Below are 12,700 nucleotides of genomic sequence, written 5' to 3'. Positions count from 1 at the left end.
TCATTCAAAATTATTATTTGAGAGGCCAAAACGTCAAAATGTATATGAGAAAATAATAGGTATTATTGTTAGACATTATCTAATGGTCCATGAAATCGAAATCTGTGGATTAAATAGCAGACTATATTTTAAAACAAATGTATAAAATTTGTTAACAGTTGAACTTACCTGCGTGTCTTTAATATCAGGTCTGTAATAGTCAATAATCTTGACGTACGCGGGCTTGGTCCGCGCCTTGGGTCCCACCACGTGTATGTCGATGCACTGCCGGCCGATGCGTGACACAGTCTCGCTACCGTCCCGCGAGCCGAGGTACATACTCACCTTACCGCTGTTTGGAGACAGTTCTATGCGACGGAGAACTGGGAAACGATAATTTTATATTTGAAAATCATAATAATGATAGATTGGTCATGTCATGTAAGTGAATCTAAACATATGTTGCTTGGATCAACGTGCATTGTCCAAGTTTTTAGTCTTATCAACTAAGAAGATGAAAGTAACTCTGTTCGTGTGGCCGTTGCATTTTCAAGGCTAAACCACTAAACCGAATTAGATGAAATTTGTTGTGAAGCAAGCTTCGACACCAAGGAATGACGTAGACTCATATCTAAAACGTACGCAAACACGCGAGCGATAATTAGTTTAGTATAAACTACGAACCAGTGAAATGTTGGCATAAATGCTAAGAGCACTTCAATATTGAATTGCAATTCCAATCTTCTGAATGAAAAATAAACCTTTACAAAACCAAACAAAGGTCGAATCTTTATTCTACATATGTACACTTGCGTGTTAAATCATTTAGTAAGTCAAATAACGAAAAGTAACAGTCTGTGAATTTCTCACTGCTGGGCTAAGACCTTCTCTCCTTTTGAAGATGGCTCGGAACTTATTCCACCAGGCTGCTCTAATGTGGGTTGGTTGACACATGGCAATTATTTTATTCTACCGATACTAGCAGTTTTCCTCACGCTGTTTTCCTTTACCGCCGAGCACGAGATGAATCATGAACACATTAAAATATTTTATTTAAATATAGAATTGTTCACATTCAAGAAAACATTAAAAAAAAATACGATATTCGGTTTTTAATAGATACACTAAATTTTTCTGAGTTCTGGCGTTAAAGTCCTGGACGAGGTCACCAAAAAGTAATTGGGTTTCATACCCAAATTTTCTTGCCGGATTTTCCTTTGCATTATTCATCGGTGAGGGTACTTACTGGATGGAATGGATGGAATGGAGGATGAAGGAGGAATGGGATGTTTGTGTGCTGAGTATGCACTATAATATGTCAGGCAGAGTTGGTCTCTTTTGACGAAGGTCTCCGTAATGGATATAACATCGTCGTGTGAATATTACAATACTCACAATTTGAAAATAGTTAAATTTATTAATAGGAAAATGTGATAAAACACGGAGAGCATCTAGATTAACTTAACATTGAGTAGCTAAACGTGATCATGTAAATATGCAATTTTGTAATAAAAGATAATTCCGTTTTAGTTAGTTATCAATAAATGAATATCCAAAATCTAAATTGTTACGAAAATTATGAAAAGACGGTGTTTTATTATTTATTTCCATAATGTCGAGTATATTTCGATTTCTAATGTGTTTCGAATTAATGTCGACGAATAAATATCTCTCTCATTCCTTACTCTGGACGTGCCCCGCCAGCCGGGCTGGACTGATATATTTTTGGATATGGGTTAAATGTCACGCAAATATTACACAACACTAGCTTTTTACCGCAACTCTGCCTTCAACAATTTATCTTTCTGCGAGTATTAGTATTTGTAATCCTATGTCATTTAGGTTTCAGAGAATTTGTATTGAGGTAGATATGTACATACGTTCGGCTCAGTGGTTAAGCATTGATGAGGTAACAAATAGACAGACACACTTTCTTTCACGTTAATATTAATATTTGGCTCATTGACTAGATTTTCCTTATAGCACAATACATTGTCCAGTTCCGTGATTATAACAAAGGCCCTCAAAATCTAAGACATTAAAACCTAACAACAGGTCGAACGAGAGATTTTTAATTAAATCTATAAAAATGTGATCATGCCATTTATAAACTTAAGCAATAGTAATTGGCGGCGGAATGTTTTAATTTAATTTAATCCAATCGCCGGATTGTCCGTGACCCGGTCACGGGATTTTTTCTTTTCATTACGCGCTATCCTCTCCCGACGGGTATCTAGGACAGTCATCTAGCTTACTGCGATCGTATTCGTTATAAAGGGAATCCTGTTTACATTTATATAACGACGTTTAAATGCATGGATTCTATTTTGGTTTAACATATCGTACTGGCTGCGTTTGCTATTAATATCACTTATATAATAACCGTGATCGATACTCGATAAATGGAAAATGTTGAAAATAAATACCAATAAACAAATAAGGAATAAATAGAAATATATACTTATATTAGGTGGCTGGTATTCGTAAAGGACACCTAAATCCAGAAGTGGGACATACAGGGGCCAATCATACTAACCTATAACTGCAACTAGTTCAACTTATTTACAATTACGATACGATCTCGATTTATAAATTCAAATAATATAAAAAAGCATATTTTGTTCAATACAGGATTTTGTAAATGACAAAAAAGCGTGGAGCTAATACTCGATGACTTCCAGGCAGGATTTATATATTATTGTATTTAACTAACATGACTATGTATTTTAAATGTTGAAAAAGATTAATTACTGAGTTTCTTGCCGTTTCTTCTCGGTAGAGTTTACATTCCGAACCGGTTTTTTCACTAAATGTAGTATGTAAAATGACGATTCAAAATTGCTTCTAAAAGCTGTAAGAAATATTAATCAACTTTGGGAACTAAGATGTTATGTCCCTTGTGCCTGTAGATACACTGGCTTACTCACCCTTCGAACCGGAACACAACAATACTGCTGTTTTGTTAGTGGAATAGGAAGAAGGCTGAGCGGCATCGATTACGTTTCGATTCGATACGATTGCCATAAAATGACAATTTGTTATATATAGAATTGGCGCCGAAGCTGTGACTTTGTAAAGCATTATCGGTAAAGGAATTTGTGACAGGGTTTTTTTTAATTCTTTGAGTTTGAATAGAAATCTCATATATTAATAGCATAAGCCGACTTTTGTCCCAGTGATTATGGGACGATAGCTGCTCGTAGAAGATCTGGTGTGGCTTTATTTTAAAGAGCTCCAGCTGTAGATGAGCAGAAAATTAAAGAGGATTCTTGATTGCAATTTACTAAGTAGCTACGATTTAACAAATAATTAATTTTAGAGAGCGGGAAAGAGTTGCTGGCCGGAGAGAGCGGCGCTATGGATATTTAAAAAAAAAAAGAAACAAACGTGCGAACAGACGTCGTCAGTTTAAAATTAAATTAAACCAAATCAACACCTGTCATAGGTTTCGAAATTCCTAATAAGCGCGAAGGTTCACGGCGTCAGTAATAATAAACGTTTAAATGATTTACAACAGAATGTAACCAGAGATGGACGGAGACTAAGAGCTTTGAAGTGGCACCTTCATTACAGCGAAGTAGGTTAATCACCCGAGAGTCCAGCCATTAATAATGTTCAAAGAAACATATTAGCTCTTATACTATTTGTTAAGTGTCTAATAAGTGTGCTAATTAATTTATTGTTTAATTATTCGAACTTTTATCAATGAAAATTTTGTTTTTTTTTTTTTGAGTTAATGGATCAAGGGTAACAATATAGTTGATTTCTAAAAAAAAAAAAGGAAAATGCTATGGGACGTTTGGAATGAAGTTGTTTTTACTATATATTATGTATTAAATTAACAGGCATTAAGCCGAGATGGCCCAGTGGTTAGAACGCGTGCATCTTAACCGATGATTTCGAGTTCAAACCTAGGCTAGCACTACTGAATTTCATGTGCTTAATTTGTGTTTATAATTCATCTCGTGCTCGGCATCGGGGGCCATCGTGCATGTGTCCAATTTCAATGAAATTCTGCCATATGTGTATTCCACCAAACCGCAATAGAGCAGCGTGGTGGAATATGCTCCAAACCTTCTCCTCAAAGGGGAGGAGGCCTTAGCCCAGCAGTGGGAAATGTACAGGCTGCTAATGTAAATTAATAGGCATAATGAAATCTACTATCAACGTTTGAGAAATAACAAAAAATAAAAATGTTATTAAATCACGTATTCATTGAAACAATAAAAAAAATAAGTTTAATAGAAAGAGGCAGAGAGAAATAGAGGGAGGAAAAGGTTGCCTAGAGAGGGGCTTTATCCGCCATATAACACCTTTTACGTGACGATTTCTGACAGTTCACTCTACTGTAAGCCGCGTAAAAGAAATTCCGTATCGAAAGTCACTTCTTGTCTGTTTCGTAAAATGTTGAATAATTACAGTGATATTATAATTAAAATACCTAAATAGCAGTAATAGTCAGTATAGGATTTTTAATTATTCAATTCATACTAGCACTAGATTGAAGAACGAACACTAAAAGATTATTTTTTCGGCTACGAAATTTGACATCGATGAAACCGATTTAATTACCGTTACGTATATTTCTAATATTTTGAATGCCACGACTATTTGTTTTATAGGTTCTTACAAGCTGAGTAGCAACTGCTGTAGAACGAAAATTGAGTGACGTGGTCAAGGAACGGACGTCACCTTTCGGACGTAGTAAAATCAAATCAAATCAACGAAACTTATAAACTAATATATGTATTTACAAACAACGCCGCACCGAGTCTTCTACGCGTCTAGATATGCCAAAAACGAAAAGCTTCAACAGGGCCTTTGTTAGATTCACAGCTTCTATCTATCTATATTTTTGTAATCTATCTATCTATATTTTTGTAATCGAATTGTTTAACTTAGTCGTTGATAACATTCGAGAGGTTGGTTGACGTAATCTTGCTGAATACGTGTATTTGCCTTAAAGTCAAATAACGTAGTTTCGTAGTTTTAGTGGTTAGTGTTCATGACCCGGTCACGTTTTTTGTTCGTAGCTTGTTTGAGAGCGAAAAATCTAGGACGAACGTTTGTTTGAATGTAGCTTTTATTTGCGATGGTACATTTTTCTCTTCGTGTTAAAATAATGGGCAGCTTTTTTTGTAACGTACAGGATATGAATGATAATGAATGTCATTTGACTTGGTAGTAGGGGTCTCACTAATTTTATCGTCAAACAGGAATATTCAACTAACTAAACGCACAACAGTAACTAAACGCACATGGGATATAGCATCCTAGCTTATGTGCCCAAGATTAGTACATTGACTATATGAAGAATTGTTAATATTTCTCAAAGGATCAATATCTTTGGGCGTTGGTGCCCATTGACCTGACACAATACGAACACAACGATACTAATACGGCTGTTTAGCTTCGCATATCTGACGAGTGGGTAACCTACCTTAACAGGATTTTAAGGCCCTACCAAGTTTAAGATCTTGTACTACGATGATTCTTCAGTTTGTGTTTACAGAACACTGGTTTTCCGAAAATTACAAATCTAAGGGCGACGACCACTTACATTTAAACGTGGTCGTTATTTTTTGTTCGTCTTAAAATACATTACTTCGAGAAATTGTAAATTCTGTTGTTGGCGGGAAATCGTTAATATATGTATATATATACTAAATTATAAATAAAGGTAGTAAATAGAAGGTAAATTTGTTTGTATCGGTGAGATATATGTAGGGCAATGTCCAGAATCCTCTCGAATCATTAGAAACATATTAATATATATATATCTAGGTGATGCCCGGTGTCATCGTGATAGAAAGCGAGAGAGATCCCGTGACAGAAGAGATGGAAGTATCGCTGGTTTTTTAGTTGGTTTTGCGGTGTACTACGTTGCATCTAGGAGTCCCACGACCTTCCACTTCATGTGGGAGAAATGCGTTTCTCCAGCGAGATGTAAAAATGTAACGCACAGGTGAGATGGAAGACAAACGCCTATTCCATTACAGCTATAAAAAAAAGAACGCTCATCGCTGAGGAGAAGAGGTATTACCTCTTTAAAGATGTTTGCCGTTTACATATCGTCGTTGTTAAAACTATAATAACGATCAAAACGGCACAACAATCTGAAAACAAGAAAAAAACACAGCGACTTTTGCACGCGCAACGACGATATACGATATGACTTGGGCTAAAATAATCTCCTCATTTGAAATCTCACACCGAGTAACAAATGTACTCCATGAAAAAACTGCCTCTGGACTTGAGAGACCTTGACTGATATTGTACCCTTCTCTACTTTTAAAGAAGCTTTACTTCAAAGTTTTCGTAAAACCGCCTCATTTCCGTTGAATTTTCCATCTCATTATAAAACATGGCCCCAGTAAATAGCACGTAAGTATAAACAGAACTTTTCAATGCTATGTAATGAACTACCCTTGACCCGGTGCAGTGGCGTGATTAACTCCACCGAGCGAACAAGACCGGCATTGTGTAAAACAATTCTGCGTAATAAATTACTTTTATTTTGTAATATATTAAAAGAGAGTTGTCATATTTAATTTAATACATAAGACTAGTATGCCTTCCTAAGCCGTCGATTCTACTGTGATGAAAATTTGGGGGGGGGGGGGGATTTGGTTTGATCTGTGTACGCAAAAAGACTAGAATTTTCTTTGGACATATGTTAAAGTTCTTCGATGTTAACGTTTTAAGTAGACTTTTTTTCGATACGTAGAAAGCCGTGACGTCTGTTTATAATAAAAAATAATTATTTTTATTGTTCATTAATTTATAGAGGAACGCTCGATATATTTTGGGATCTTGTCAACATTGGATCTATATTGATCAGAAATGTTGTCCATTATTTTGTAATTATTGCGAAGAGTATGATGTGTGTCATTATTAAAGCCAAGTTAATTAAAATGAGTTGATCCAAGACAAAAAGTTAACTGCATCAGGGATCAGCGAACTTGTACCAAGTGTATACAAACCATCCTGTCTGTTTTACTGCGTTGGAAGTTAACTTCACTTTTACCATGACATTCTGTGGAGCCAGTGTAACTACAGGAACAATGGTCACAATAGTTATTTCTTAAGATACTTTTTTCTATGGGCGGTGGTGACCACTTACCATCAATTGGTAAGTGGTCGCCACCGCGTTAACTACTAAACTACGTTATTTGCCTACTACCTACTTTAACATTTGGGCACTGCAAGAAGTTTTAACTTTTTTTAGGCATGTCCCTTGCGCCTGTAGTTTAACTCACGCACCCTTTTGGAAAAGAACAATATGAAGTATTATTTAGGATAGCTCCACAACCTAGCAAGCATAACGAGGCAACTGGCAACCCTGTTACTCAGTTAACATAGAGTAGTTAAGTTAGAAATTAAAAACTCACTTTGTTTTTTTCTCAACGAGCTAGATGCGAAGGTAAAAAGCATTAGCGGGAGGACATTTGACCGGATTGCTTTGGCGGCGGCCGCGAGTCGCGGGGCCGACGCGGGGCTAACGTTTGAATGCACTGAATAGGACTTGGATTACCCGCCTAATGGCGACCGCTTTATATGTAGAGGAGCTTCTGTGAAAACCTAGTACGTGCAACAGGGTTAGCAAGACTGGTTTTTGTTTTTGAGGTAAAACTACACTCAATATAGAGGTCGAATTTTAGTGTAACGGTTACAAATATATGTGAGAAAGAAATAACTTCGTATCTCACTCGTGAAATGTTGACAACCGACTTACAGAGACACGCCATTTTAATACGTGTCTGTTCACTGTGTCTGTTTGTTCACGAGTCTCGTGAACAAGACATTCGTAGATAATGTCCAAATATCGAGCTCAACGAAATAAAAATGAAAAACATGGTAAATATCCAAATAGTTTTAAATACTTATATATATGTTTCGAGTTTCTTGTTACAGAATAGGCCGACTGATCCGAAAATGTTTTAGTTTGAACATGCGAGTTGCACAATTCGAGGTTTTATTTTTTAAATTATACTTGTTTTGAGCCGAGATAGCCCAGTGGTTAGAACGCGTGCAACTTAACCGATGGTTGCGGGTTCAAACCCAGGCAGGCACCACTGAATTTTCATGTGCTTAATTTGTGTTTATAATTCATCTCGTGCTCGGCGGTGAAGAAAAACATCGTGAGGAAACCTACATGTGCCTAATTTCAACGAAATTCTGCCACATGTGTATTCCACCAAAACGCATTGGAGCAGCGTTGTGGAATATGGTCCAAACCTTCTCCTCAAAGGGAGAGGAGGCCTCAGCCCAGCAGTGGGAAATTTACAGGCTGTTAATGTAATTTAATGTAATTTGTTTTGTGAAGTCGCTCGCTAAACCGACAATAAAATTATATTTTTCGTATGAAATAGAGATAAGAAATTTTCACCATTCCTTATTAAGTACCTAATTAAGATGGTGTCCCTTGTTAAGAGCCTCGAACAGTAGTTTTTAGCTAACTCATATTAAACCCAGTTATAGTAAACGTGGTGTAATGATGCACTCACGCGTGTGGTCAGTGAGCTGCGCGTAGAGACGTTCCGCGTCTGGCGCGTATCCGCTGGGGAGGGACACCTCCAGCAGGGACATGGGGGGGAAGGAGTCCGTCCACATCACGCACACCTGTCGGGAGAGGTGTTTAGATTGTTAACGCAGCGGAAATATATCTTTGACGTTACGTCTGAGTCACCTTATTGGTAATTGATGCTATGACTCGTCGGTCTAGTGGCTAAATATAAGTTTGAAGATGCCGAGGTCCTTGGTTCAAACCCTAGGTCAGACCGATAAAAAGTGATTGAGGTTTTTCGTTGAAATATTCCCAGTAGCTACTCGGAGTCTGGAAGCTGGAAGCGCACACTGTCGTGCCACAGTAAGCGCAAGGTCCTGTCCCTAAACTCTGTACCGTCGGGTCGGAATCGCTGTCCCTTCAGACAACGATATACCCTATGTAGTTAGCTTATATCCCTCGAGATGAGAGAAATCGTCCGAGCGAACGTCATCATCATCATTATCAGGGGATGGTCAAAAAAGGACATTGGGTATTTTTGTCAATAAATTTTCAGTAGCAGTCTGGAGCTACAGAGCTGGGAGTGCTTCCCGGCCCCCTGTGGACAGGTTACGTCGGACCAGGGTGTGTCCCATCGGACTGCGGGAGTGCGACTGTAGACCGTGTCTGAGTTCGGACACGCGACCGGTGCCGCTGACAAGTTTTCTTGATCGTTGAGATCGTTGGAAGGGGCGGGCGTCACCTGTAAGAGCGCGGCGCAGTAGCAGGCCCCCTGCGCGCAGTGGAAGGCCCCTCGCGGCCGCACGCGCACGCGCACGGTGCCGCGCGAGCCCGGCGCCGTCACGCTGTGGTACGTGCGCGTCGCCTGCACCAGCGCGCAGCCGGGGCCTGGGGGCACATGCTGTCGCTGAACTACTTCCTTCTAAGAATTACGATCCCATTGAAGATCCTCAGTAAGAACGCGTGCATCTTAACGGATGATTTCTTAACCACTGAATTTTCAGGTGCTCAATTAGTATTTATAATTCATCTCGTGCTCGGTGGTCATGGAGGACATCGCGAGGAAATCTAAACGTGCCTTATTTCAATGAAATTGGCCACATATGAATCCACCAACCTGCAATGGAATGGAGGAGTAATTTCCAAAAACTCCTCAAAGGGAGAGGATACCTTAGCCCAATAGTGGGGCGTTTACTTTTTAAGTACCCTCGACACGATTTGAATGCCGGTTTTTTTATCAGTCATTCAGCGGAACTCTTCTCGGAGGGAAAGAGAAATATCCTATATAATATCGCTCTATAGCTGACCTTCGACTGCCACGCTGATCTGCTGGCTGGCCGGCAACTTCAAGAGTTTCGGCACGGTGGAGTCGGCGGTCAGCTGCAGCGCATCTGAGCGCGACCCGCTGCGGATGCCGACCGTCACGTTGGAGGGCGACGGGAGGAGATCTCGCCAGCGAGCCAAGCCCTCGAGCGCTACGAGAGTGTCCTGCATAGACAAGAGCACGTCAAGCGTGTCAGTGATAATGTGAACGAGGCCCGTTCGGGTACCGGGTCAGCCGGAGCACCTGCGTGGCCACGAACCCGCCGGCGGCGCGGCGCTGCGCGGCCAGCCAGCGCGCGGCGGGCGGCACGGCGCGCGCGCAGCGGCCGCGGCGCGCGGGGCCGCACTGCGCCAGCGCCTGCAGCGCGTAGCCCGACGCCTCCACCGACGTCGCCGCGCTGCCTGCGAGGAAACTTCACGTCATTACGACTAGCCTTACCGACTGAACTTATACAACAGGTTATACCAATTAGTGATCGTTATAATTCACTCGCCCTCGTTTCGTTCACTCGAAGTCGGTGAAGCGTGTCGTTTGAGTGCTCTGCCTGCTGAGTGAATTTTCCATCGCTACGAGTGCCGATGGAACTCAGATCGACAAATACGAGACTCGATCCTTATTTATCTATTATGAAGATTCGAGTATACGTCGACTTGCGTCGTTTAAAGTAATCAAAGCCGCTCACCGGTATCCCACCACATGTACTCTCCGCTGCGTTTCGCCATGCTAAGAAACTCCGTGAGCACCTGCAATTCCTCGTCCTCCTTCAGTCCCTCCTCCTCGCCCGCCTCGTTGCTCCTCGACTCCTCGTATCTCCGCAGCCTCATGAACGCGTACGTTATTATCGAGTGGGCGTAGATCCGGGACGGGTTGGGGGTGTTCGATTTCGAGGGTGGTAAGGCTCGGAGACAGGAGAGGGAGTTCTTTATGAGTTTGGGGGGAAGAGGAGAAGTACTGTCGAGTAGAGCGATGATGATGTAAGCTGTTAGAGCGACGTTCGATATTTCGCCATCTTCGTTCAGACCGCCCTAAGCATATTTACATATAATTTTAGTCTGACATAATATATAAGTGAATTAATATTTGATAGAAAACGAGTGCAAAATTTGAAGTTTAAAAATGAATGACTTTTTGGCTGAGTGAACGAGATGTGGAATGAGGTGCGTAGGGGACACGTCGTATACCTGCAGCTCGTGGTGGAACACGTGTCCGTCGGGCCGGAAGCAGCCGTTCTCCATCTGGCGACTCGCCAGCCAGCGCTCCGAGTGTGTTATCACCGGGGGGACGGGAGCCTTGCCAGATATTACCTGAGAAGTTATTAGTTTTAATCTTGCAACTAAATTTCAAACCAGTTTTAACTGATTGAGCTGAAAGTTTGCACTAAATTTTGGTTATTTTTTAATTTTACTTCATTAAAAGTGCAAATAAGACTGATTTAAACAGAAAATATGATTTTCAATCAAGACACAGACACAGAGTCTTACCTCATAAGCCCGTCGAAGATATCTTAGACAGAAAGCGGTGAGCCAGGCGGAAGGTTCCGGGTCTGCGGTGCCGAAGGCGCTGAACCCCCCCTCTGGGTGTGCGTATTGCAGCTGGCGCGTCACACCTGGAGGAGCACTAGATTAAAACTGGGTTGATGGAGTATGTAGGAATCTGAATGCCTTATAGTAGATATTCGTAGTTATGAAAACCACTTAAGATAATTATAATAATGATGTTGTATCAAAAGTATAACATCACCTCTCGCGACATGGTCCTTGGCGGTTAGGGTTCCGTGGCCAGGTGTCATCATCTTCAGAGCCAGCAGATTAGTAGCGAGTCGCGCCATGTTTTGCTCTCCACAGCCGCGTGGGAGCTGAACAAGGCCATCAGCATCCTAGAAGAAGGAAAGGAATTGGAGTTTATGCAACCCAGTTTATGAAGGACCATAACGGATCTCTTGCAGTTACAGACTACAGATGTTTATATCAAAGATTATTGTGTTGTTTGAAACTCACAGCAAGTAATGGTCCGAAGGTGTCTCCAGTTGCCCAGACGGTCACAGATTCTGTGCCAGCCACGGCTTGAACCTCGGGCCAGGACCACGATATTTCAGGCATGCTTGTGAAATTTTGACTATCTGGAAACAATTATAGAATTCGAGGCGGCACTTTTTTGAGAGAACTGTTTATTAATTGTGTTATAATGTCAAGTAATTAAGTTATTTGTTAGTTTACAATTTTGAATACTTTGGAGCATATGAAATATTTAGCGCTAACCTTGACCACAAAGCAGGGCGGAGTGATGTTCTTGCACCGGTACACCTTCAGGGTCCACCTCGATACGGATTATCACCTCGTCACTGGAATAACACAATGGTTTAATGTTAAGACCTTTGTTATGTAGACGTATACTGCAATGATTTATTCGTAAAAAAATCACGTGAAAATGTAGGTGATTTATATAGTAGCTAAAATAGAAATGGACCTAAAATTGATCCCTGCGGTACGCCCATTTTTGGCACAGACCCCGATGGTTTTAATTGTATTAACGGGAACTTTGTCTCTCTTCTTAGATATAAAGTAATGATATTAAGAAATTTCGGTTTAATATTGTCATTTATTCAAGTTTTATATAAGCTTGTACGTAAACGTAACGTTTTGTGATACATACAATCCGAAGCTTTAGAAAAATTGTCGAATACATGAGGCGGTAAAGAGGAAAGGCTGATATAAGTTATTCCCAACGTGATCCCGGGGCGCACCTGGCGGGGCCGGCGGGGCCGGCGGGCGGCGCGGTGCGCGCGCGCAGGCGCAGGCGCGCGGGGCCCGCGCCGCGCGCGCGCAGCCACACGCGCCGCGCGCTCGCCGCCCGCGGGGCCACGCACACGCGCTCCGCGCCCTCGGCCGCCG

General features: G+C 41.1%; 1 protein-coding gene across 1 annotated transcript in view; it reads right to left on the bottom strand.

The window, feature by feature from the left end:
* Positions 1-12,700, bottom strand: part of LOC113398394 (murinoglobulin-2-like) — a 36,435-nt gene that overhangs the window by 2,361 nt on the left and 21,374 nt on the right. Inside the window, exons 16-27 of the mRNA XM_064217731.1 lie at positions 12,553-12,700; positions 12,068-12,150; positions 11,807-11,928; positions 11,550-11,685; positions 11,291-11,415; positions 10,991-11,113; positions 10,492-10,834; positions 10,053-10,210; positions 9,793-9,973; positions 9,228-9,373; positions 8,487-8,601; positions 169-362 (exon numbers count right to left, since the gene is read on the bottom strand). The exon at positions 12,553-12,700 is cut by the window's right edge and continues 34 nt beyond it. Of these exons, the coding sequence (XP_064073801.1) occupies positions 169-362; positions 8,487-8,601; positions 9,228-9,373; positions 9,793-9,973; positions 10,053-10,210; positions 10,492-10,834; positions 10,991-11,113; positions 11,291-11,415; positions 11,550-11,685; positions 11,807-11,928; positions 12,068-12,150; positions 12,553-12,700 (1,874 nt within the window). The remainder of the gene's footprint in view (positions 1-168; positions 363-8,486; positions 8,602-9,227; positions 9,374-9,792; positions 9,974-10,052; positions 10,211-10,491; positions 10,835-10,990; positions 11,114-11,290; positions 11,416-11,549; positions 11,686-11,806; positions 11,929-12,067; positions 12,151-12,552) is intronic.

This window comes from Vanessa tameamea, chromosome 18, assembly GCF_037043105.1.
Source record: "Vanessa tameamea isolate UH-Manoa-2023 chromosome 18, ilVanTame1 primary haplotype, whole genome shotgun sequence".
Classification (NCBI taxonomy): Eukaryota; Metazoa; Arthropoda; class Insecta; order Lepidoptera; family Nymphalidae; genus Vanessa; species Vanessa tameamea.
Note: the sequence above shows the minus strand (reverse complement) of the source record. Positions and strands in the feature narration are given on the sequence as shown.